General features: G+C 48.9%; 1 protein-coding gene across 8 annotated transcripts in view; it reads left to right on the plus strand.

The window, feature by feature from the left end:
* MAMLD1 (mastermind like domain containing 1) overlaps positions 1–24,562 on the plus strand; it is a 122,174-nt gene that overhangs the window by 47,032 nt on the left and 50,580 nt on the right. For all 8 annotated transcript variants that reach the window (XM_055081662.1, XM_024116722.3, XM_055081663.1 and 5 more), the window contains one exon: positions 16,671–16,829. In XM_055081662.1, coding sequence (XP_054937637.1) covers positions 16,734–16,829 — 96 coding nt within the window. In that variant the 5' untranslated portion in view covers positions 16,671–16,733. Of the gene's footprint in view, positions 1–16,670; positions 16,830–24,562 lie in introns of those variants that run through there.

Raw genomic sequence — 24,562 nt, forward strand, 5'->3', positions numbered from 1 at the left:
GGGTTTCAGATTGCAACGTTTCAGGAAATATTGGGAGTTTGTGGTGATGGTGGTGGTGGAGGTGGTAGTGGTGGAGATGGTGTTGGTGTAGGAGACGGTGGTGGTGGTGGAGGTGGCGATGCTGGTGGTGGAGGTGGTTGGGGGTGATGGTGTTGGTGGTGGACGTGGAGGGGTAGTGATGCTGGTATTGGTAGTGGCGAGGGCCTATATTTGGGTCCTGATCCATCTACCCAAGAATAGGATGGGGGAACCGGGGTTTGAGAACAAAACAGGGAACCTCTAGGTGACCGTGATCGTGATTCAGCAGTGAGCTGGGCCTGCCGTCAGGCTGACCGTGGCCTCAGGCTGCAGCGTCTGCCGTGGCCCACTGGGTGTGAAGGTGCAGGGGCTGCCGTGGCCGCCCCCGGGGCCTGGCACTCCCCACTTCCCATCCAGCGATATACACAAGCAGAGGTCGTCAAGCTGGGGAAAGACAGGGTGATGAGCAGGTTCCAAATTACAGGCAGTGTAACCAGTGACCTCCCCGAGCTGGGACTTGAACCCAGGGCTCGTGATTCCGACTTCAGAGCTCTGTAGTGAGCAGCTGAGTACAACCCCCGCAGGCAGCATCGTAATCTGCCGCGTACCGAATACCAAGCCTTGCGTTCATTTCGTTCTGATTCTTCTGAGTATATTGACAAATGCTTCGAGAGTTGGAAAACACTTTCATGGAAAGCAGAGACCCTATCGGCCTCTGACTTCCAGTGCCCAAGGGAAACTCAGCAGAGATCCTCTCTCATAAAAAGCAATTTCTTATATGACTATGAAATGAATTTCATGAACCACCATAGGCTTCTCAACCATTAAAAAAAAAGCGTTATTAAAACGGTACCTTTTGGATGCACCAAGGTTATAGAAGTAACAGGACTTTACTGAGCCTTAACTTCGCTGCAGTACCAAATGAAAAGTTTGTCTCTTTTCGTATACCTTCTCTACAACTCTGTCATACTTGCTTAGTATAAGGAAAAAGAGGAAGGATGAATCACTATGACACAGGCAGCTTGACTGGATGAATAAACGGTTGGCTGACGGGACGAAAGAACTGCAAAGTCTTGGCACAGAAGTGTTTATTTGGAGCGTTTCTGAATTCCAAATCAACTCTGTGCACATTTGAGCATCAGGAATGGGTGACACTCCATCTGAGTCTTGAGCTCTGGGTCTGTAATGGTCTTAGGACTATGCCTTTTAAGCTTTAGCTGTTGGAACCCTTACACCACAGAAATATACATACATTTGTATTTGACCCACAATGGAGTTAGGTGGTCCTGATTTGGGTTTCAAAGAAATCAGTTTAGAAGAATACAGTGGATAAAATCAAGGAGAAACCAGAACTTCATGTATCCTGGCTGCCTCCTCAGGTGCACAGAGCCTGAAGCAGGACTTGGTTCGTTTTCCCGAACCTTCTTCCTCCCGGTACTAGCACACTGCACAGGGCCGCTTCCCCCACCCCACCCCACCCCACCCCCAGTTTTAAGCTCCAGCCAAGGGCATCGTTTTTTTCTGACTCAGGGAAGACACTTTTGATCAAGCAAAAATGTCCATATCTACACTACCAAACGTAGGGTGGATAGCTAGTGGGAAGCAGCCGCATGGCACAGGGAGATCAGCTCGGTGCTCTGTGACCCCCTAGAGGGGTGGGATAGGGAGGGGGGGAGGGAGGGAGGCGCAGGAGGGAAGAGATATGGGGACATATGTATATGTATAACTGATCCACTTTGTTGTAAAGCAGGAACTAACACACCACTGTAAAGCAGTTATACTCCAATAAAAAAAAAAATGTCCTATTTGCCCTGGCATTAGCACTTGGGCTTCTGGGTTGGAACAGTTTTTGCTTGATAAACAGGCTAACTTTGCATAGGGCTGGCCATGGACATCAACTTGTGTAGTTTGAACTGTGGAGATCCGCTCTTGCTCTCAAGCCGAGTAGCCTACCAAAAGCATTCATGTCAGTGTTCCCCTCCAGCTCTTCTAGAAGCCAGAATCGGGCCGTGTGTTCAACATTGCTTTTGCCTATTAAGTTGCATCATTGCTCTTGCCTATTAAATTGCATTTGTCTTTAGTGCCTGCTTCTATGCATTTTGTTAACTGTGTTCTCGAAGGGAAGTGTCTGGGGGCCATTTTCCCACTTTCTTTAGTGACTGCAGCCATTGTTGTCAATATCAGCTGATGGTAGCAGCCTTGACTGTTTTCTTTCATTTATGAAATAATATCTAAAATATCGGCAGAGAAGGATTTCCAAGAATGGAGAGAATTATTGCGTCAGAGTAAGTACTGAAGGCACGTTTCCTCCCAGCAAATGGGATTTCACATGAAGTCTCTAAGTGCAACAGTAAGGTTTTTCTTATTATTCGAAATCCATCAGGAGAGTGGAATGTATTCAGGAAGGCAATTTTTTTTTTTTTTTGGCTGCGTTGGGTCTCCGTTGCTGCGCGCGGGCTTTACTCTAGTTGCGGCGAGCGGGGGCCACTCTTCGTTGCGGTGCGCGGGCTTCTCGTCGCGGTGGCTTCTCTCGTTGCGGAGCACGGGCTCTAGGCGCGGGGGCTTCAGTAGTTGTGGCGCGTGGGCTCAGTAGTTGTGGCGCACGGGCCTAGCTGCTCCGCGGCATGTGGGATCTTCCCGGACCGGGGCTCGAGCCCGCGTCCCCTGCATCGGCAGGCGGCGGACTCGCAACCACTGCGCCACCAGGGAAGCCCCCAGGAAGGCAATTTAAACATGAACTCTTCACAAATCTTTTCTAGCCTAATGGTCTTTATTTAAAAAAAAAAAAAAAAAGGCCGCTCTTTTATCTCACCGCTCCTTAGGCCACTTGTTACATACCCTCCCCTCCCCTGACATGCCTTCTTAGGTAATTTTCTCAGTTGGACCCGCCACAGCGTAGATGGAGACAGAAGGCTGGACCGTGGGTGCAGACCTTGGGGACACCTCCGTGCAATGCCCGGTGACAGGTGCCACATTTCGTAGCTGTGGCCTTCTTTGTTTCCTCCCACTTTCTTTTTAGAGGGCTCTGGACTCTGAGGTTGCTGAACTCTTGAGCCTTGTCCTAATTCATGATGCAGGGCTCTGATCCCCAGATGGCCTTGTTTAGAATCTGGGGGCGGGGGTCACACGAGTGTTTGGTTGAATGTGGAAAGAGGAGAGACCCCAGACTCTGCCCGGCCCCACTAGGAATCCGAAGGTAGCTGAGGGTCTTTCCAACAGCCGCTGAAGGGAAGTCTGGACACTCCGCTGGGAACTCATAGTAGGTGGATACGCATTGAGGCGGCGCCAGCCGGCAGGGCTCATAGGGTCACCCAGGCCAGACTCTTTCGTCTGTTGAAAGAAAGTGAACCCCGGAGAGGTGAAGCGGGGTGCTAGTCGGCCTTGGCAGCAGGAGGCAGCAACCTCAGTGCTGCCGACACCTTGAAGAGAGGCGGGGTCACTGGACGGCCTGGGAGGTGTGGCCTCGGATATTTAGGAGGCTTCTCGGGTCAGTACCTTTTGGAATGTGGACCAGAGGGAGCATTCGATGGGGCGTCTGTGTCCAGCCCAGACCACCGCGCAATCTCGGGAGTCAGTGAACCTGACATGTAGCGTCAACTCTCCCTGCCCATCATTCCTTGCGATCCTCATTCAAGGATCCGCCTCAGTCCAGCCTCTGCCTTGATTTCCCTCTCTGCTCAAGAAGAGGGTTACCTTACAATCTCTAGTTTGCCTCCCAAAACGAAGATTCTAGGACTCTAACCAAGCGTCACTATAAAGGGGCGGGGGACAAAAGGGACTGCTTCCTTTTGTTCAGTTCATTTGCTCAGGGGTGCAGAAAGGGGCTGCCTTCCCCCAGAGCCTCTGTCACAGGGACTTTCAGGTTCAAGTTATCATCTGACCCTCACACGGTACACGTGAAAGGCGAAGGGCAAAGGGCATCAGCCCTGCTTTGCAGATGAGGAATCTGAGGGTCAGAGAGTCAATGATTTGTTTAAGATATAAGTGCAAGCCAGGTCTCCTGGCTCCAGTGTTCCACCCACAATTTCTCCTAGGTCACCAGCTAGAAACACTTTGCAGACCTTCACTTGCCTGCTTCGGCCTGTTGTTTCTACACGCTGAAGCTATGGCGTGCCGAAATCGCCGCAAAACCGAGCCACTTCCTCCCTAGCCCAGCATCCCCAGTTATTGTACCATAAGTCTAGGGACAGCATTGTTTAAAAAATCATTTCGAGGGGGAAAGAATCTTGCTTGCATATCTGCCTTCAGGGCCACAGCTGAGGGGAGAGCAGGGGCAGGAAGGGAGGCGAGCACCTTAGGTTCTCTCCCCTCTGCTGGCGGTGCCGGAGCCGCCCGAGGGCTGCTATAAGCAGAAGCCCAGCTGGATGGCAAGGTAGAGGGGCCAGGCACCCACTGGGACTGATGAGGACATCCCCCACTTAGAAAGGGAGCCTTTCCCTCCCCCCGGGCCTCTAGTGCTTGGGTACTTTCTAGGCCAGAGAGAGAGAGAGAGAGAGAGAGAGAGAGAGAGAGAGAGAGAGAGAGAGAGAGAGAGAGAGGCAGTCTCTGTCTGTGCCTGTCTTTGTGTGTCTCTGTATGTGTGCGCCCGTGTGTATCTGTCTGCATGCTTGTGTGTGTCTGTGTGTGCCTCTATATTTGTATGTCTTTGTGTCTGTGTGCACATGTCTCTATCTGTGTGCACGTGTGTCTATTTGTACGTGCGTTTGTGTGTATATGTGTGACTGTGTGCATCTGTGTCTGTGTGTGTACCACCGTAGGGGTGGCACGGTTTGGCCCTGCAGAGGTCACAGGGACAGTTTCCTGACGCCCACCCCCCCAGGCCACCCGCAACCTTGGCGATCAGCTGTGGGGAAGCTTAGGGGAGCTCAGCTTGTGGGCATTCAGCACACAGGAAAGCCAGCACCTAGAAGGGCCGTCTGGGCTACCGCTTTAAATCCCAGGGCTCTTTCAATTTTCAAAGCACATGATGTCCGGAACAGAAAAAGATGATGCTGAACAAGTTCAGGGAGAAATGAGGTCTTGACGAAACTTGGCCTCACATCACCTTGAGGCTGTTTCTGCTGCAGTCGATCACGTGACAAGATCAGCATTGTTATCCCTGCTGTAAGACTGTCTCAGTCTGCCCTCATTTCTGGGTGTCCCCAAGTTCCAGAAAACTCTGTTCTCTGCTTGTTGCCATGGACGGACACTGTGTGCCGCTTGGTCTTAGAGTCGAATCCGTTTCCAGGCAGGGCCATCTGGAGACACTGATCCCAGCTGACTTGTTGGTTTGGGCAAGTCTTGTCTCCTTAAAGCAGGATTCTGCCGTCCGAGCCCACTGCATGGAAGCCCCGGCCCCAAGCCGATTCATCACTGAGTGGCATGAGACGGTCAGGGGTGTGTGTGGTGGACAGGCATTTGTAACCTCAGTGGCATGACATCCCAAATCCAAAAGGAGGGGGACTCGAGAGGTCCCTGGCAGTGGCAGCAGCGACGTCAAAATTCAAGTCAACCAGATCTTGAGGTATTATTTCCAAACCAACTTTGTAAGTTGTTTATCGATGACGTGGGTCACTGGGGAAAGGTCGCGGCACCACTGTGTCATTAAGGCAAGAAAAGGCCTGTTGACACCCCATTTCAAAAGGAGCTAGTCCTGCTAAGAGTGCAGGATACAAACATTTTTTTTTTCTCCCCAAACTTAAAAGATGTGGCTTCATCGTTTCTCTAAAAGGAACAACTTTCTAAAACCCCAAGTTAAATTAAGGAGTGATAATAATTTGGGCTTTATTTTAAAAGCTTAATTAGTATATAATTTACATACCATATAATTCACTCTTTGAAAGCATACAATTCAATGTGTTTTACTGTTTTGACTTGTCTATTCTGGACATTTCATATAAATGGAAGCATACTTTGTGTGGTCTTTTGTGCCTGGCATCTTTCACTTGGCATGATGTTGTCAGGGTTCATCCATGTTGTAGCGTGTACCGGTACTTCATGACTTTTTTACGGCTGCATAATACTCCATTGTATGGAGCGACCACATTTTGCTTATCCAGTCACCAGTTGATGGACATTTGGGTTGTTTCCACGTCTTGGCTATCTGTGAACAGTCATGTACAAGCTTTGGTGTAGACATGTTTTCATTTCTCTTGGATATATACCCAAGAGTGGAATTGCTCGGCCATATGGCTATTCTATGTTTAACTTATTCTGTTTTCCAGAATGGCTGCACCATTTACATTCCCACCAGCAATATGTGACGGTTCCAGTTTCTCCACATCACTTTGGGCTTTTTCAAGTCAACTTTTACAGATGAAAAGTGGTGTGTTTTAGAATATTGTTGTATTTATTAACACAAGGCTATAATTATACGCCTTGTGGCTGTTGAATACTGTCAAAGCAGTCCTTTCAAACGCACAGAAATACTGAACAACGTGGTATGCCTTCCTAAGGACACATGGGCTCCAACCCAACGAGTCACCAAGGCTCTAGGCTGAGGGACTCCTTCAAATGGTTCTAGGGCAGCCGCCACCCAAGCTTGAATCCGTTCACACGCAGTGGTAGCTGTTAGATTTCTGTACGAAACTTTGTGTTTTACACATGAAGAAACTCACTCTTCAAGGTTAAGCAGCTTTCCCAGAGCCCCATGACTCATGACCTAGAAGCCAGCCTTCCTGCTTCACGGCCTCTCCTTGGGCTCCGAGGCCCTGACTCTCCTAACATCTAGAAGGCCGGCCTTCTTCACTCCCGACCCGCCTGTCTCCAGCCTGGGCTCTGCCTGCCACTTCCAGGACTGGCTCCCGCTGGACCGGGGCGTCTCACTTGCTCGTGGCAGATCGGAATTAGCAGCATCCAGTTCCTTTCGAGCGGCGTCATGTGCTGCGATTACAGCCCAAAGTGCCCATGACTGACGGCAGTGAGTTTCTGGATCTGTTCTCCCCATGAGGCGTCCTCTGCTGGACGTCTGGACGGTAGTAGTGGCCTTAGCCTCCTGGCCGGGATTCAGCCCACCATCAAGCCGTGTGACTCTTCACTAGAGGTCCCTCCTTCCCATTGCTTCCTCTAGCTTTCCACATGGCCCTGCACCCCAGTTTTGTCTACAAAAGTTTGTGATGCGTTTGCCATGAGCAGAGCCCTGTGCTGGGTGCTCCGCTTCAGAGCTGCCTGGGATCGGATGATTCCTGGCTGCGGGTCCGTGGGGCAGGCAGAGTAATAAGGGTCCAGAACAGGGCGTTCTCTAAGTGCCGAGAGCCAAAGACAGCCCTGGGCTCAGAACGCTCTAGCTCCTACTCATCCAAACAAGAGAGGATCCTTCACAACCGAAGAGTAAACAAGCCCTCAGTGGCATCCACGCCTTTGCTATAGAAAGATTTTTCTCCCCAGTGTATGAGTTCGCTAGGGCTGCCATGAGAAAGTTCCACCGACTGGTTGGCTTAAACCACAGACCAGAATTTTCTCACAGTCTTGGAAGGTAAAGTCTGAGATCAAGGTGTCGGGAGGACTGCACTCCCTCTGAAGGTGCCACAAAAGGATCCATTCCAGCTTTCTTCTAGCGCGTGATAGTTCCTTGGCTATGAGAGCATGACTCCAGTCTTCACGTGGCCTGTGCCTGTGTGCGTGCCTCTGTGTCCAAATTTCCCCCTTTTATAAGGACACCCGTCCTACCGAATTAGGGGCCCACCCTATACTCCAGTATGACCTCATCTTAACCAGTCACATCTGCAATGACCCCACTTCCAAATAAGGTCTCATTCTGAAATACTGAAGGTTAGGACTTCAACACGTGAATGGGGAGGGGGAGACACAATTCAACGTTGACACCAATGTACACGTCTGAAGACAGATTTGAATTACCTTCACCCGCCTAGATGTGTTCCATTCCTCTGTAAGCCCATTTGAAGTCCAGAGATCTTCTGGCTTTTTCTTTGGTTTGGAAGCTAAATTTCACCCTTGAAAACATGAGGACTCTAATATCCAATGTCTTCTATCCTGACCAAAAATATGCCCAACAAGGGCTTCCCCGGTGGCGCAGCGGTTGGGAGTCCGCCTGCCGATGCGGGGGACGCGGGTTCGCGCCCCGGTCCGGGAGGATCCCACGTGCCGCGGGGCGGCTGGACCCGTGAGCCACGGCCGCCGAGCCTGCGCGTCCGGAGCCCGCGCTCCGCAACGGGAGAGGCCGCGGCGGCGAGAGGCCCGCGTACCGCAAACAAACAAACAAACAAGCAAATGCCCAACGAGCCAGAGACCCAGGATGGGACGTCATGGTCTCAGAGATTCCTTTGGGAGTGGCTGAGCAGGTCCGGGGAGCGCAGAGGAAGAAGCAACTAAGATGGGGGTCGCGCTCGGGGATGTGGGGTGCGCCCAACTTGGCCTCACAGTGCAGCTCACCTGTATGCCTTCCAGTCTGAAGCCCGAGGCTTTCTGCTCCTCAGGTCCCGGGGGGCAGGGGGACGGGCAACTAAGATGGGGGTCGCGCTCGGGGATGTGGGGTGCGCCCAACTTGGCCTCACAGTGCAGCTCACCTGTATGCCTTCCAGTCTGAAGCCCGAGGCTTTCTGCTCCTCAGGTCCCGGGGGGCAGGGGACTGGGACTCCTTTGCACTTGGGAAGGTTTCAGTCCTTCACGCTCGGCTTGCCTCCTTGCCAAGTGCCTCTGATTTGGTTCTTCGTTTCCGTCCTCTGTCATGTCCAGACTCGGGGCAACAACGTAGATCTGACCCCGACTGGCACTTTGACGTGGACATCAGGCATCTGGCAGAGTCCACAGGTCTGGGCAGCAAGAGGTCCAGTAGTAGAGGCCTTGGCTAAGATGGAGAGGGGTGAGCCAGTGATAACCCTGGGGGCCCTCGGGTGCCTTCAGAGCCCAGGCTGACGGGGAAGGAGAGACTGCCCTCAGGCCTCTGCTCCGAACCTGAAGTGTGAGTACAGCCCTCACCCGCCGCGCTCCCCATGTGAACAGCCTCCAGAGCCCCAGAGCAAAGCGTCTCCCTGGAGCATCGACTTACTTGATGATGGGTTGTGGGCGGGGGGCGGGGGCATTTTCTTTCTGTATTAAACCCGACACGGATGTAGAAAACTGAATTCACATGGATTTCTGAGGGTGAAATCCAAAGTGTGTATGGCAGATGATTTGGGGGGTTCATCCACAGTCCTGGATTGTGCTTGGGGGAGAAACATTGCTGAGGATTGGTTTCTTTTTATGGGGGACATAGGCTTCCTGTACAAGTGTTGATGGATGATGCTGGGGGGGGCGTGGGAAGGTAGCATACCCCTGCTGTGGCAGGAAGGTCTGCCCAAGGGCTGTTTCCCAGGCCCAGATTCATCTCCAGGGAAAGAGGAAACGATATCATGGCCACAGAGGCTGGCGTGCCGACGGCAGGAGACGCCTTCTGACTTGGACCAAACAAAGCCAATTTCCAGGCAAGGAACTCTCACCTGCGTCTCCTCTGTTGGCCACGCTCTCCAGCCCTGGGCCCAGCCGGTACCCAAACTCGGTGATGCGGTGCTGAGTCAGTAGGCCGCTCCTGCAGACCAGAGCATCAGGCCTTTATCCTCGGAGCTCTGGCCGCTACCTCTACCTGTCCTCTCTACATTGGCTGCTGGGAACCGCAAAGGGGCGGGTCAAGAAATCAGTAGAGTGGAGTCTTTCTTTAAGAGCCAAAGCGGTGTTTTCTTTTTTAAATTTTGCCTTTTTTTCCTTAGAGCTAAATGGGTAGCTTGTTTGGTATTGGTAGGTTTTGTGTTGCCAGTGCTAAAATGAGATCTGGGCCTCCATCCCTCACACAGGCTCGAGATGCTGGGCCAGGGAGTTAGTGATGCTTCAGCAGTAAATGAGGTCTACTTTTTCCATTTTTATTTGGTTGCACTGTATATTATATGACATTTTGTCCTCGTTAGGGTGTCTCTAGACCCTAGTATTTGAGTGTGGTCACAGCTGAGGCCTTGGGCTTAGCCCCTGAAACACTCAACAGAGATTTGGGTGGGACTTGCATTTTCAAGAATAAAAAGGTCTGCGCAAACTTCTGCACATTGCTTGGGAAAAGAATGCCACTTAGGGGCTTCCGTGGTGGTGCAGTGTTTAAGAATCTGCCTGCCAGTGCAGGGGACACAGGTTCGAGCCCTGGTCCGGGAAGATCCCACATGCCGCAGAGCAACTAAGCCCGTGCTCCACAGCCACTGAGCCTGTGCTTTAGAGCCCAAGAGCCACAACTACTGAAGCCCATGCACCTAGAACCCATGCTCTGCAACAAAAGAAGACACCTCAACAAGAAGCCCGTGCACCGCAACGAAGAGTACCCCCCCGCTCCTCTCAACCGGAGAAAACCCACGCGTCAACGAAGACCCAAGGCAGCCAAAAATAAATATATAAGTAACTTTTAAAAAATGCTACCTTGGACGTGCCCCAGAAGCAATAAGAAGAATGTGTCCCCATGGGTCTGGACACTGAAATCGTTTTTGAATAGAAGTTAGCTTCTTTTATGAAATAATTATAGATTCACTGGAAGTTGCAAACGGGGAGAGAGGCCCTGGATGGTTACATCTTATAAAATAGTTGTACAGTACCAAAACCAGAAAATTGATATCGCTGCAGGTTTGTCTGAAGACATACATTTTCATTTCTCTGGAATAAAGGCCCTAGAGTGCAAGTGCTGTGTCATCCTACAGCTGCATGGCTAGTTTTACATTTCCCACCAGCAGTGAGTGGTCCAGTTTCTCCACTTTCTGACCAGCTTTTGGTGTTCCCACTGCTGTTTATTTTAGCCATTCTGATAGGTAAGTAGTGGTATCTCATTGTGGCTTTAATTTGCAATTCTCTAATGGTTAATGATATTGAACATCTTTGTATGTGCTTATTTGCCTTCCGTAGAAACTCTCCAGTGGAATGTCTTTTCATGTCTTTCTCCCATTTTCTAATTGGGTAGTTTGTTTTCCTGCTGTTGAGTTTTTGAGATTCTTTATATATTCTGGATACTAGTCCTTTATCAGATGGGAGATTTGCAGATATTTTCTCCTAGTCGTGTTTTTCATCCCATTCACAGGGTCTTTCACAGAGCAAAAGATTTTACTTTTGATAAGGTCTAATTTATCGATATTTCCTTTTATGAGTCATGCTTTTGCTGTCAAGTCTAAGAAAGAACTTTTTGCCTAGCTCTACATCCCGAAGATTTTCTCCGACCTTTTTCTAAAACTTGTGTAATTTTACATCTTACATTTAACTGTATGGTCCATTTTGAGCTAACTTTTGTGGAAGGTATGAGGTTGAGTTTGAAGTTCATTTTTTGCCTATAGATGTTCAGTTGTTCCAGAGCCATGTGTTGAAAATGCTACCGTTCCTGCACTGAATTGCTTTTGCATTTTTGTCAAAAATCAGTTGGGCGTATTTGTGTGGCTCTATTTCTGGAATCTCTGTTCTGTTCCAGTAATCTATGTGTCTGTGCCTCTGCCAACACCACAGTGTCTTCTCTAATGCAGTCATATGATAAGTCTTGAAACCGGGTAGGTTGATTCCTTGCACTTGATTCTTCTTTGTCAAAATTGTTTCAGCTCTTCTACTTCCTTTGCAATTTCCATAAAAATTTTAGAATAATTTTGTCTATATCTGCAAAAAATCGTGCTGGGATTTTGATAGGAATTGGTTACAGCTGTGTATCAATTTAAGAAAAATTGACATCTTTAGAATGTTGAGCCTTCCATTCTGTGAACACGGAGTATCCCTCCATTCGTTGAGATCATCTTTGATCTTTCATGAGTGTTGCATAGCGTTTAGCATGCAAGTTCTATGCGTGTTTTGCTTGGTTTTCACCTAAGAAGTTTTTGAGCAATATTAAGCGGCATCGTATTTTTAATTCCAGCGCCCATGCGTTAATTGCTGGTATTTATAAGTGCAATTGATTTTTTAAATTTATTTATTTATTTTGGCTGCACGCGGGTTTTCACTAGTTGCGGCGAGCGGGGGCTACCCTTCGTTGCGGTGCGCGGCTTCCCACTGTAGTGGCTTCTCTTGTTGCGGAGCACGGGCTCTAGGTGCGTGGGCTTCAGTAGCTGCAGCACATGGGCTCAGTAGTTGTGGCTCGCGGGCTCTAGGACGGAGCCTCAGTAGTTGTGGCGCACGGGCCTAGCTGCTCCGCAGCATGTGGGATCTTCCCGGACCAGGGATCGAACCTGTGTCCCCCGCATTGGCAGGCAGGTTCTTAACCACTGCGCCACCAGGGAAGTCCCAGCGCAATTGATTTTTATATGTTGATCTTGTATCCTGAGAACTTCCTGAACTTACTTATTAGTTCTAGGAGTTACTTTGTAAATTTGTTAAGAGTTCCATGTAGACAATCATATCACCTATAAATATAGTTTTGCTTCTAATATGTATGCCTTTTATTAGTCGTCTTGCCTTAATGAACTAGCTAGAACTTCCAGTACTGTGTTTTTGTTTTACTGAGATATATTTGACACACATCATGGTGTAAGTTTAAGATGTACAACATACCGATTTGATACAAGCAGTGGAGAGAGCAGATATCCTTGCCTTGTTACCAATCGTGGAGGGAAAGCATTCATTCAGTCTTTAATCATTAAGTGTGATGTTAGCTGTAGATATATTGTAGATGTTCTTTATCAAGTTGAGGAAGTTCCCCTCTAGTTCTGGTTTTCTGAGAGTTTTCATCGTGAATGGGTGTTGAATTTTGTGAAGTCCGTTTTCTGCATCACATAATACGGTCATATGATTTTAATTGAATTTGTGGTTTTGAGATAATTGTAGATTCACATGCAGGTGTAAGAAATAATGCAAATAGATCCCATGTACCCTTTAGCCAGCTTCGCCTAATGATAACATCTTGCAAAACTGTAGTATGATATCACAAGCAGGATGATGACATGGGTACAGTCAAGGTACAGAACATTTCCATCTCCACATGAATCCCTAATTTTGCCCGTTTATGGACACATCCACTTCCTTCCCACACCAACCTCCTCCTTACCCCTTGGCAACGTCTAATCAGTCCATTTCTATAGTTTTGTCATTTTAAGAATTATATAGGGCTTCCCTGGTGGCGCAGCAGTTGAGAGTCCGCCTGCCGATGCAGGGGACGCGGGTTCGTGCCCCGGTCCGGGAAGATCCCACGTGCCGCGGAGCGGCTGGGCCCGTGAGCCACGGCCGCCGAGCCTGCGCGTCCGGAGCCTGTGCTCCGCAGCGGGAGAGGCCACGGCAGGGAGAGGCCCGCGTACTGCAAAAAACAAACAAACAAACAAACAAACAAAGAATTATATAAATGGAATCACACAGTATGTAAGTTTGGGAGTTGCCCTTTTTTTTGTTTTCACTCAGCATAATTCTCTGCAGATTCATCCAGGTCATTATATATATATATCAACAGTCGTGTCTTTTTTTTGCTGAGGAGTGTACCATGGTATACAGGTACCAGTTTGTTTAATCCTTCGTTCATTGAAAGATTTCTGGGTTGTTTCCAGTTTGGGGCTATCATGAATAAATCTACTATAAACACTTGTTTACAAATTTTTGTATGACTACAAGTTTTCATTCCTGTGGGATAAATACCCAGGAGTGCAATTGCTAGGTCATGTAGGAGTTGCATGTTCAGTTTTTAAGAAAGTGCCAGTTTTCATTCCCTCCAACAATGTATGAGTAATCCAGTTTCTCCCATTGTTGCATTTGGTGGTATTGATTTTTTAAAATAAAGGTGAAATTCACGTAACAGTTCAGTGCCATCAGTACATTCACAATGTACTAAGCCATCATGTATTACTTCAACTTTTTAAAAATTTTGTGGATTGTTTTATAGTCCAGAATATGTCTGTCTTGGTATATGTTTCTTGGATGCTTGAAAAGAATGTAAATTTTCCTGTTTCTTGGTGGAGTGTTCTATAAATGTCAGTTAGATCCTATTAGATGGTGGTGGTGTTGAGTTCTTCTGTACCTTGCTGATTTTCTGTCTAATTGTTCTGTCAACTATTGAGAGAGGACATTGAAGTCTCCACTATAAATGTAAATTTCTCCTTTCAGTTATGTTAATTTCTGCTCCATATATCATGTAGCTCTGTGGTTGGGTGCATACACATTTAGGATTACTTTTTCTTCTCGGTAGATTGACCCTTTTTCCATCAGGTAATGCCCCTCCCTGTGCCTGGTAATTTTCTTTGTTCTGAAATTACTTTATCTGGTATTACTAGAGCCACCCCTGCTCCTTTTTTTTTTTTTAAATTAACATTTGCATGTTTTTCATCCTTTTACTTTCTACATGCCCATCTCATTATATTTGAGGTGAGCATCTTGCAGACGTCCTATAGTTGGCTTATGTTTTTTTAATTGACTCTGTCAATTTCTGTCTTTTAATAGGTGTATTTAGGTCATTTTCACTTAATGTACTTATTGATGTTAGTGCTTAATTCTGCCAATTTATTTTTAATTTCTGTCTGCTCTCTATTTTTGTTTCTCTATTTTCTTTTTCCTGTCTTCCTGTGGGTGACTTGAATATTTTTTAGAATTCCATTTGATGATTCACGTACAGTGTTTTGCAGGTTTCTTTTCGTATACCGTTTTTCTTGGTGGCTCTAGGTATTACATTGTATATACATAACTTATAAGCGTCTACTGATGTCAACATTTTAACCAGTTCAGGTGAAGTATAGAAACCTTACCTCTCTTTCCACTGCTTTACCACCCTCCTCTGTTTATAATGTAATCGTTAAATATTTCTCCCACATACATTTAGAACCACAGCTGCTTCAACCACCAAACATAATTTAGAAAACTTGAAAGGAAAAGGAAAGTCTATTCTATTTACCCATATTTTTTCTCTTTCCATTGTTCTTTCTTCCTTGGTGATGTCCAAAATTTCTTCTTTTATCATTTCCTTTCCGTTCAGAGAACTTCCTTTAGCCATTCTCTTAGGAGAGGTCTGTTGTTAACAAATTCTTTTAGTTTTCCTTTTTCGTTTTCCTTCATCTAAGAATGTCTTGATTCCCCTTCCATACCTGAAGCATATTTTTCAGCACTTATTTAGGTCTTCTATTTTAGCTGACTTCCTCTAACAATGTTCTGGCAGGGAAAGGGGAGCGCTCTCTCACTTCTGCCAGGTAGCTATAGAAATCCAGGTTCCCCACTTAGCCTTCATTGACACCGGGGAGGTCGGGGCTTCTCATTACCGCTGGGCAGTGGTGACAGTTCCAGCTCCCCACTGGGCTTCCACTAATGCCACCCTGGCTGGGATGGGTAGGAGTGCCTCATTACTGTTCCCCATGTGATCTCCACTGACACTGGAAGAGATGGGATGTGGACCTATTACCGCTGTGCCAGGGGCAAAGGTCCTGGCTCTCTATGAGGCCTCTTCTAACACCACCCTAGCAGGGACAGGGAGAGACGACTCATTGTGCTCTGTGGGCGTGGATTCCAGGCCCCCAGCTGGCCTTTACTGTTGGGCCTGGGTGGGACCACCCTTTTTCTATGGTGTTTAGCTGAATTAGAGTGGTTCTTGTATAAAAGTTCTCGGTCTTGGGAGGCTGCCCCTTTCCCGGTCCTTTGGCTTTTGCTGGAGCCTTTTTGTCTGTGTTCATCGGCACTTCGGATTGTTGGCTTCTTCAGGTCCTGATCTGGGATATATGAGGCAGAATGAAAACCCAGGGAGCTCTCGCCACCGCGTTGTTCCTTAGGTCCCAAGGTCCCTATCCAGCCTGTTTCCTTCTCTCCACCTTTCAGGGTCTTCTTATGTTCGTTTCATATGTAATGTCCAGAGGTTTCAGTTGTACTCAGTGGGAGAATGGGGAAAGTACTCCATTCTTCCAGAGCCAGGCATCTGGACATGGACATTTTAGACCTGGTTTTGTACTGCCAAGTAGATCTATGGGAAGGAGAGCTTCCCTCACATATGAATGTCTTAGCAGAGCTCTTATTCCACGTCTACATTGTGAGAACAAAAAGAATTGAAACAAAACAAAACGAAACGAAAAAAAATCCGCTGTACCTGAGTTTGCACGTGTCCACTCATCTGTCATGGAGGGCATAAATTGGGGCAGCCGTGATGGCAGCCGGCTCGGTTAGTTTTTTGTAAACCAGCGCACCAGGGTTTCATGAGCCCCTTCCAACGTCCATTGCTTCTTTCCATTGACTGTCAGGTTATGACCTGTTAGCTCACTTGGCTGGGTGCTAACGGGCGGAGTGGGGAGTGGCTCCTTCCGTGGGCCAAAGGCTTCAGTAGAGCTGAAGGGGCAATAAGCCATCACCTGACCCAACCCCCATGGTTTTCATATTAAAACAAAATAAAACCTGTGTCAGAAAACAGAAAAGCCTTTCCCCAGATCTCACTGCGTACCACACAAGCAAAGCCAGACCCAGGAGCCCCATTCCCTGCCTTTAAGCCCGCTGTTATTTAAGGTACATTGGGCTGCTTTCCCACCCATCCCTCAGCTCTTCGGTGAATTTCACCCTGCCCCATGGCCAGGGACTGCGGTCTCATCCCAGCCAAGTGCCTCCCAGGGGGGCCCTTCATCCCTAGAGGTGGGAGGGGCTCCATGAGGGGGGTGGGGTGGGAAGAGAGACAGGAAAATGAACGTGGCTGACTCCACCTAAACCTGTCCTCAGAATGCAAGTCTGTGATTCACGGGGTCAATGGTCTCATCTTCATATCTGAAAGACAGTGTACTTTTTGTCTCCCTAAGCCCTGTGTCTAGGTCGTTTGGGAAGCGCCTTGGAGAGTCAAGAATAAAATTGCAGGTCAAACAATGGATGACTGGAAAAGTCGGCTTGTAATCAAGAGCATGCTTCCCCATTTCGCCATGGTGGGAAATCGTCAGGAGCCCAGAAAGCTCCAGGAATCGGTCAGACAATGGGCTATCGGGGGGGAGGGGGGTTTTGAATGCTTCTAATCTTAAACTTGAACGTAAGATGTGTTATTGAAATTCTCTGTGCGAACTTGGTGGCAAGCAGCCAACCCAAAATGTAAGGAACTGAAATCTGACCTAGAAGAGGGATCTAGAAGATGAGCTGACCTTGCCCCTTGGGAGTTCTTGGAAGAGCAGGAAATCGAGTCCAAGGTTCCATGTGGATTCCCAGTCCAGCTCTCTCTGCACTGCACCCGTTCAACTGGAAAGAGACCGAGGGTGAAAAGGGAAAAAGACCTACTTTTTCCCTTAATAGAAACCAGGAATGTGGGGATGACAGGCACTAGATATATTATATTAGCTTCCTAGTACCACTGAGAGCAGGAAGCCGGTGAGCAGGGCACAGAAAGATATTCCCATTCGATTCTCTGGCCCTGATGTCCTTTCAAAAACTCATTTGACAAATTTCTGCTTTCCTCCCTTGGAACTCAGATGTCATCCATGGGTCCGAAACTCAGGGTTAGGGATTCCAGAGAGCCATTGGTTGGTTGAATGTGACAATAAAAGCCTGCAACCTCGCCAGTCTACCAGGGTTAGCTCAGTTAGTAGGAGGTGCCGCAAACACAATGGCTGTTATCTCAGTGTATTAGGTCCACAAAGGAGTGGCTCACTTAATCTCTGCAATTAATAGAGCAGAGAGGAAATGGCTCTTCTAGACCCGTGGGTCTGCTTCCTTCCTGTTCAGAGAACTGGGAGCTGGGGGCTCTGAGGTAATGTCATTTCACATAACTAGAGGGCCTGGCTTCTCCAATTCCAAGGGCAGTCCACTTTCAGTAAGTCCGTTTTCTGTTTAGTTGAGGATTCTGATCTGTGTTGTCTACCACCAAACAATGTGCTGAAAATGTGGTATCCAGTTGAGACATTTACAAAACTTTGTTTACTGGAGTGCCAGCTCTCACAGAGATGGCAGAGAGGGAGCGATTACTTTGGCCTGTCCTCCAAATGGCCAGCCCTCCCGTCCGGCATCTTTCCATGGCACTCTCTACCCTCCATCCGAATTACCCTTTTTAGTTCTTGCTTCTCTTTTATGGTCAAGGACTAAGTCAGTGAAGGAAAGCCTCTTGGTAATGCATCCAGAGTTCATGGTCATTTTCAACGACACTTGCAGTTTCTCCTTTGTTTTATGCTTGTTTCCATCCCTAGGGGAAAAGAGTGGGTGGGTTGTAGATGCAGGTTCCTCTTCCCCTTCCCCCCATGTGCCCCACCAACACCCTTTTAAAAAGTGTGACTAGTAAGTAATTGATCAGTGTAGATCTCAGCACAGGATGGGTTTTTCCCAGAACAGGTTCTTGGAGCTGCCACCCGTGCCCTCACTCTGGAGAAGCGGCCCTTGCTCACGCCATTTCCGGGCTAGGCTTCTCTTTGCAGGTGGCCTTTAGAGTCCTTTGTAAGTCTTGCCGAAGATTCACATTCATTGCTTTAGAGTCACACCTCGGTCTTGATCAAAATCAGCCCTCCTCCCTCCGCCGTGGCACGCACACCTTATTCTCCGCCAGTGGCTCAGAGTGAGCTGTTTCTGAAAAGCCAGGCTGTCCTAGAAGGCCATGGATTTGCCCCAGTGGAGGGGATCCAAAAACCAAGCCTTGGGCTCCAAAAGGTACAAATCACATTCATCTTCTTGGAAGCTGCACATGGCCTCTGAAGGAGATGACACTGAGGGCACCCGCTCCTTTGGCTGTGCCTGATGGGTATGCTTGGAGTCTGGCCGAGCCAGGCACTGCTGATGCAGCCAGTTCTGATTCGAGCAGTTCCTGGTTTGAGCACAGCTGACTTCTCGCAGCTGGTCAATCCCTGCAGCTTCAGGAAGGTACCTGGTGCCCACACGGAGCTCTGCTCCACACGCTGAGTAGCTCAGCAGCCCCGTGTTTGTGGACAGAGACGGACAGATTCAAAGCAGAATGGCCAGTCAGTTCACCATGAAACCTGCTGTCCAGATAAGTTAATACAGGGCCCAGGATGGCAGCAGCAGAAAGCAGTTCTTTGTGGGAGCTGGACTGGCGCCTCCCAGGTGTGGCCTGGACTGGATGTCGGCTGTTTCCAATGCTTGCTCTCCCTCAGATGCTTTATAACATCCAGGGATGACACCCCACACCCCAGCCCCAGGAAACTGTGTGCCTCTGGAAGCACATCCCTAGCACCACCCTCCCTTGTCCTGCCAGCATCCTCAGCATAGAGGTCTGACACAGACATTCAGCTTACCTAGTTTTTTTGTCCTTTCCCAAGAAACAGACTAACAACAACAACAACAAAAAACACATTTCAAGTCAAGTTCTGTTAATAAAATTATATCAGTCCCAAAGGAGAGTTCTTTGAAACAGCCCTCGGATTTCCATGTGAATTTGTTTAACATTTTTATTGGAGTATAATTGCTTTACAATGTTGTGTTAGTTTCTGCTGTATAGCAAAGTGAATCAGCTATATGTATACACATATCCCCATATCCGTCCCTCTTGGGTCTCCCTCCCACCCTCCCTATCCCACCCCTGTAGGTGGACACAAAGCACCGAGCTGATCTCCTTGTGCTATGCAGCTGCTTCCCACTAGGAATCTGTTTTACATTTGGTAGTGTATATATGTCAGTGCTACTCTCTCACTTCATCCCAGCTTACCCTTCCCCCTCCCTGTGTCCTCACGTCCATCCTCTACATCTGCGTCTTTATTCCCATCCTGCCCCTAGGTTCATTAGAACCTTTTTTTTTTAGATTCCATACATATGTGTTAGCATACAGTATTTGTTTTTCTCTTTCTGACTTACTTCACTCTGTAGGACAGACTCCAGGCCCATCCACCTCACTACAAATAACTCAATTTCGTTTCTTTTTATGGCTGAGTGATAGTCCATCGTATATATGTGCCACATCTTCTTTATCCATTCATCCGATGATGGACACTTAGGTTGCTTCCATGTCCTGGCTGTTGTAAATAGTGCTGCAGTGAACATTGGGGTACATGTCTCTTTTTGAATTATGGTTTTCTCAGGGTATATGCCCAGTAGTGGGATTGCTGGGTCATGTGGTAGTTCTATTTTTAGTTTGTTAAGGAGCCTCCAAACTGTTCTGCATAGTGGCTGTATCAATTTACATTCCCACCAACAGTGCAAGAGGGTTCCTTTTTCTCCACACCCTCTCCAGCACTTATTGTTTGTAGATTTTTTGATGATGGCCATTCTGACTGGTGTGAGGTGATACCAATGGCATTTTTCACAGAACTAGAACAAAAAATTTACAATTTGTATGGAAACACAAAAGACCCCAAATAGCCAAAGCAATCTTTAGAACGAAAAACAGAGCTGGAGGAATCAGGCTCCCTGACTTCAGACTATACTACAAAGCTACAGTAATCCAGACAGTATGGTACTAGCACAAAAACAGAAACATAGATCAGTGCAACAGGATAGAAAGCCCAGAAATAAACCCATGCACATATGGTCACCTTATCTTTGACAAAGGAGGCAAGAATATATAATGGAGAAAAGACAGCCTCTGCAATAAGTGGTGCTGGGAAAACTGGAGAGTCACATGTAAAAGAATGAAATCAGAACACTCCCTAACACCATACACAAAAAATAAACTCAAAATGGATTAAAGACCTAAATGTAAGGCCAGACACCATCAAACTCTTAGAGGAAAACATAGGCAGAACACTATGAAAATAAACTCAAAATGGATTAAAGACCTAAATGTAAGGCCAGACACTATCAAACTCTTAGAGAAAACCATAGGCAGAACACTATGACATAAATCACAGCAAGATTCTTTTTGACCCACCTCCTAGAGAAATGGAAATAAAAACAAAAATTAACAAATGGGACCTATTGCAAAGCAAAGGAAACCATAAACAAGATGAAAAGACAACCCTCAGAATGGGAGAAAATAGTTGCAAACGAAGCAACTGACAAAGGATTCATCTCCAAAATTTACAAGCAGCGCATGCAGCTCAATATCAGAAAAACAAACAACCCAATCTAAAAATGGGCAGAAGACCTAAATAGACATTTCTCCATGTGAATTATTGAGAGTCCCCTTGCAGGAAAACGTGCGTCTGATGTGATGATTTTTCTTGGCCTAAGACGAGGGCCCAGGACACCTGATTCCAGTCTTGCTTCTGATCCTAACTGGCTATGGGGCTTTGTCCATCCTTTGCCCACCCTGAGGACAAAGATCAGATGAACCAGGAGTAAGAATAGCCACCTTTAGTTGAGCATTGACTAGGTGCTATGCACTTGCCAAGCATTTGGGGTGCCTTATCTCCTGTAATCCTTAGGATAACCGTGAGATGAAGAGGTTAGCTCCAGGAAACTGAGGCTCAGAGAGGTTAAGCAAGTTGACAAAGTCACAGAGGCAAGGCGCAGCAGAGCTCAGAGCCTGCTTTCTTCACCACTGTGCTCTGCTGCCTCTTGGATCTGAAGCATGTTGAAAACCACAAAGCTCCACGCACATATCAGGCGGGAGTAGTTGTCGTAAGAAAGTGCAGCACCGTCTCAGCATTTGTTCATTCATTCAGCAGCCTGATTGCTTAATGACTCGTGATCTGGAGTTTTACCTTTTGAACACTTGGGCATCCGGTCTCTGCAGTGAGTGTATGGATCTTTAACAGGAGGCAGAATGTTTGCTCCCTCCTTTTGAAGTTAAGATCTCCACTCCTCCCCCAGAACGGTGAGTGGATTGATTACTAGTGCACGAATCTCTAAAATACTAGCACTCCAGATGGGAGCGCTTCAGAGCCCACATGGAATTGGAACCCAGTCATCTCCGTCTCACTCTGCGCCCAAAGTTGCGAAGATTCCCCAGCTCTGAGCAGCCGCCTATTCCATTCATAAGGCAGCTGCAGAGAAAATGGAGGCCTTAAGGGCATTAGACGTACAATCGGAGAAGGAACAGGATGCTGCGCTCACGGCGCACCTTCTGTGTGTCGTCATGTGATGATAATGAATGGCTGCCTCTATAGTTACCATGAGTTGGCGTGCCCAGTCTTCCTTCCGACCTTCCCAGCCATTGCCCCTCTTTATGGATGGGGACGCAAAGATCCAAGAAATCCAGTGACTTGTAGTAAGATGCTCATGGAGAAGGTGGGGAGCTCTGTCAAGGGTCCCCATTTGGGTGGCCCCAAGCGCAGCCTGCTTGCCACCTGCAGGATGACCTAAACCAACGGCTCACCCCTTCTCCTTCTTGTCACCTCAAATGCAAATGGAGCTGAGGAAGGGGCAGAAAGGAGTCCTGGCTGTCCCTCTGCTTTAGACTGGTGACCTTAGATATGCCCGGTAGGAGGAGGGCCGTTCACCGGCTGCCATGGCGTGTGGTCAGGTTGGGGGTTTGTACCCCTCATCCTCGGAAGCACACACTTTTCTTTGCAAAAAGCGCAGGGGACTCCGTAAGGAGACCTCAAATTTCATCCCAGGGCTCTAACTAGCACTTTGTGAGCCCTTGGGTAAGTCCCTTTGCTCCTGAGGTCAGAGGACCTGCATATCTCAGGCCTCCTGCCGCATTTCCAGGGTTCCTCCCGTGTGCCCAGCCCTGTGCTAGACCATGGGCTACAGCAGCTCCCAGTCAAGGGGTAGGTAGACTCTTCCCAGGCTTCCTGCACTGGGAACAGATGTGTCCTACTCTGTAGTTCTGCCTGTCCTCCTTGGAAGCCGGGAGGAGAGGATAGTCAAGTGGCTCTCTTGTGCACGTTCCTTTGTAGACAATAGCTCATCTACTCCTGTGACACAGGGGCTAATATTTCCACTTCACTGGGGAGGAGGCCGAGGGACTTTGCCAGTGTTGCGCGGGCAGTAGGTTGGAAATTCCGATCTCAAACCCAGGTGCCCTGACCAGCATCGTCCACTGCCCAGCCTGTGAGCCGAGAGCCAGGCTAATTAAAACCCCACAGGGAGTAGGGACAGCCAGCCAGGACCTGGGCTGAGTTGTGTAAGCAGCTCTCTTGGAAGCCTGGAGAGGCAGCCCAGTGTCCCCTGCTTCATGCCTGCTGTGGGCAGGGTGCACTGGCCCCAGGAGAGGGGAGCAGGGTGTATGGCCCCGGCTTCCAGGAACCGGGGGGTCCAGGAATCAGCTCATCGGGGAGGCGGCTGTCCCCGACAGTTACTGGGATCCTGCACGAGGCTGTGTCCTCTGCCCACGTCAGATGACGATGAACAAGGTGTGGATATGAACGCAGTGTAAACCACACAGGGTATTACCGCTGTGAGCACTTTTTTTTTTTTTTTAAATGATCAGAGATTGGCATTGGCTCAGAAAGGCGATGAGAGACAAGTGTCCTTGGAGTTCAGGTAGAGACACGGGGCCCCTGAGGATATCAGAGGCTCATCAACAGCCCCGCTGCCCGAGGAGCGCTGGATTTATGGTGTAGCTCTGAGCATTCTGGGTCAAAGCCTGCAGTGCGTATGTGCCTTTCTATTTGGGGATCCTCCCCACGGAGCACGCAGCTGTTCGCTCCTTTTCCTCCCTCCCCCTCCTCCTGCAGTGAGGGCCCGGCCCTGTTCCAGACACCCCGCCGGGCTGGGCCACCAGGCAGAGGCCTTGCCTTCAGCTCGGCTCTTCTGCGAAGGCTGCGCGCTGCTTGGCTGGCAGGACACCACCGGGCTCTGCATCCGTGTCCCACCTGGGTAGCCCCGTCCAGCAAAGCGGTGACCTGAAAATCGCAGTCTGTTTGCAGGGGGTGCTGCCGGGAGGCGGAGGCCCGTTTGGCAGCTGGCGCCCACTGGGCATCTGGGCGCCCGGCACTGCCTATTTCTGAACTTCCAGGAGCCCACGTTAGCCGTGTCTGCGTTCCTGCCTGGCCTCTGCCCACAGCTTCCTTGACATCAGGCCCGAGGTGACAGGTGTCTGGAGCTTGAGCTGCCCGGGGGAGGGGGAGGGGGAGGGTGGACACTCTTGGACCCCCAGGTCTAGGCTGTGTGTGCAAACCAGAGGGGGGCGCTTCTCAAACTCTGGCAGCCTGAGGCCCCTTTGCTTTCGTTGAAAATCCCCAGCTGGAGAGCTCAACGTGGCTCTGATTGCAGACGGATATTTGGGTCATAAGCTGCCCCTGGGATACTCAGTTCTAGACCTCAGGTTGGGGAAGGGACAGGAAGCATGCACTTCTAAAGATTAGGCTACAGATGCTGCTTTCTGCAGTTGTCATAGAAGAATTTGTCAAAACCCTGCCTCCTGCCCCTTGGCCTTTCCTTTCTCCTCCTCATCTACCACCTCCCCTGTCTCACCAGATCGCCAGCCCCAAAGTACCAAAGTTAGAAAGACAGGCAGGAGCCCAGGCCGGACTCGAGCCCTGAGGGCCCAGACGCCTCCCCCCCACCCCCCCCCGCCCTTCCTCACAAACCCCCTTCGTGTGCCTCCCTCTGGTGCTGCAGGGTGCGGTCCCTCTTCTGACTCCATCCAGAGCTGTTTCTCCAGGCCGGTCGCCCCCCTCCGAGGCTGTCAGCTGGCAGACAGGCACTCTCGTGACCCTGAGTAAATGCTCGGTGGACAGTGGTTGCCCTTCCTCTTGGCCAGAAGGTCCCTTAGAAATCGTCCAGGTCACCTCCTTTGTTGACCACAAGAGGCCCAGACACACGAAGGAGAAGGCGTGTCCTTCATGGGGCCAGTTAGTGAATTCATCACAATTTCTGAAAAGCGATTGCCTCTGGGCCTTGTGCTGGGAATGGGAGAGACCAGGATCATTTGTAGGAAACC

Source organism: Physeter macrocephalus, chromosome 21, assembly GCF_002837175.3.
Source record: "Physeter macrocephalus isolate SW-GA chromosome 21, ASM283717v5, whole genome shotgun sequence".
In the NCBI taxonomy this organism is placed as follows: domain Eukaryota; kingdom Metazoa; phylum Chordata; class Mammalia; order Artiodactyla; family Physeteridae; genus Physeter; species Physeter macrocephalus.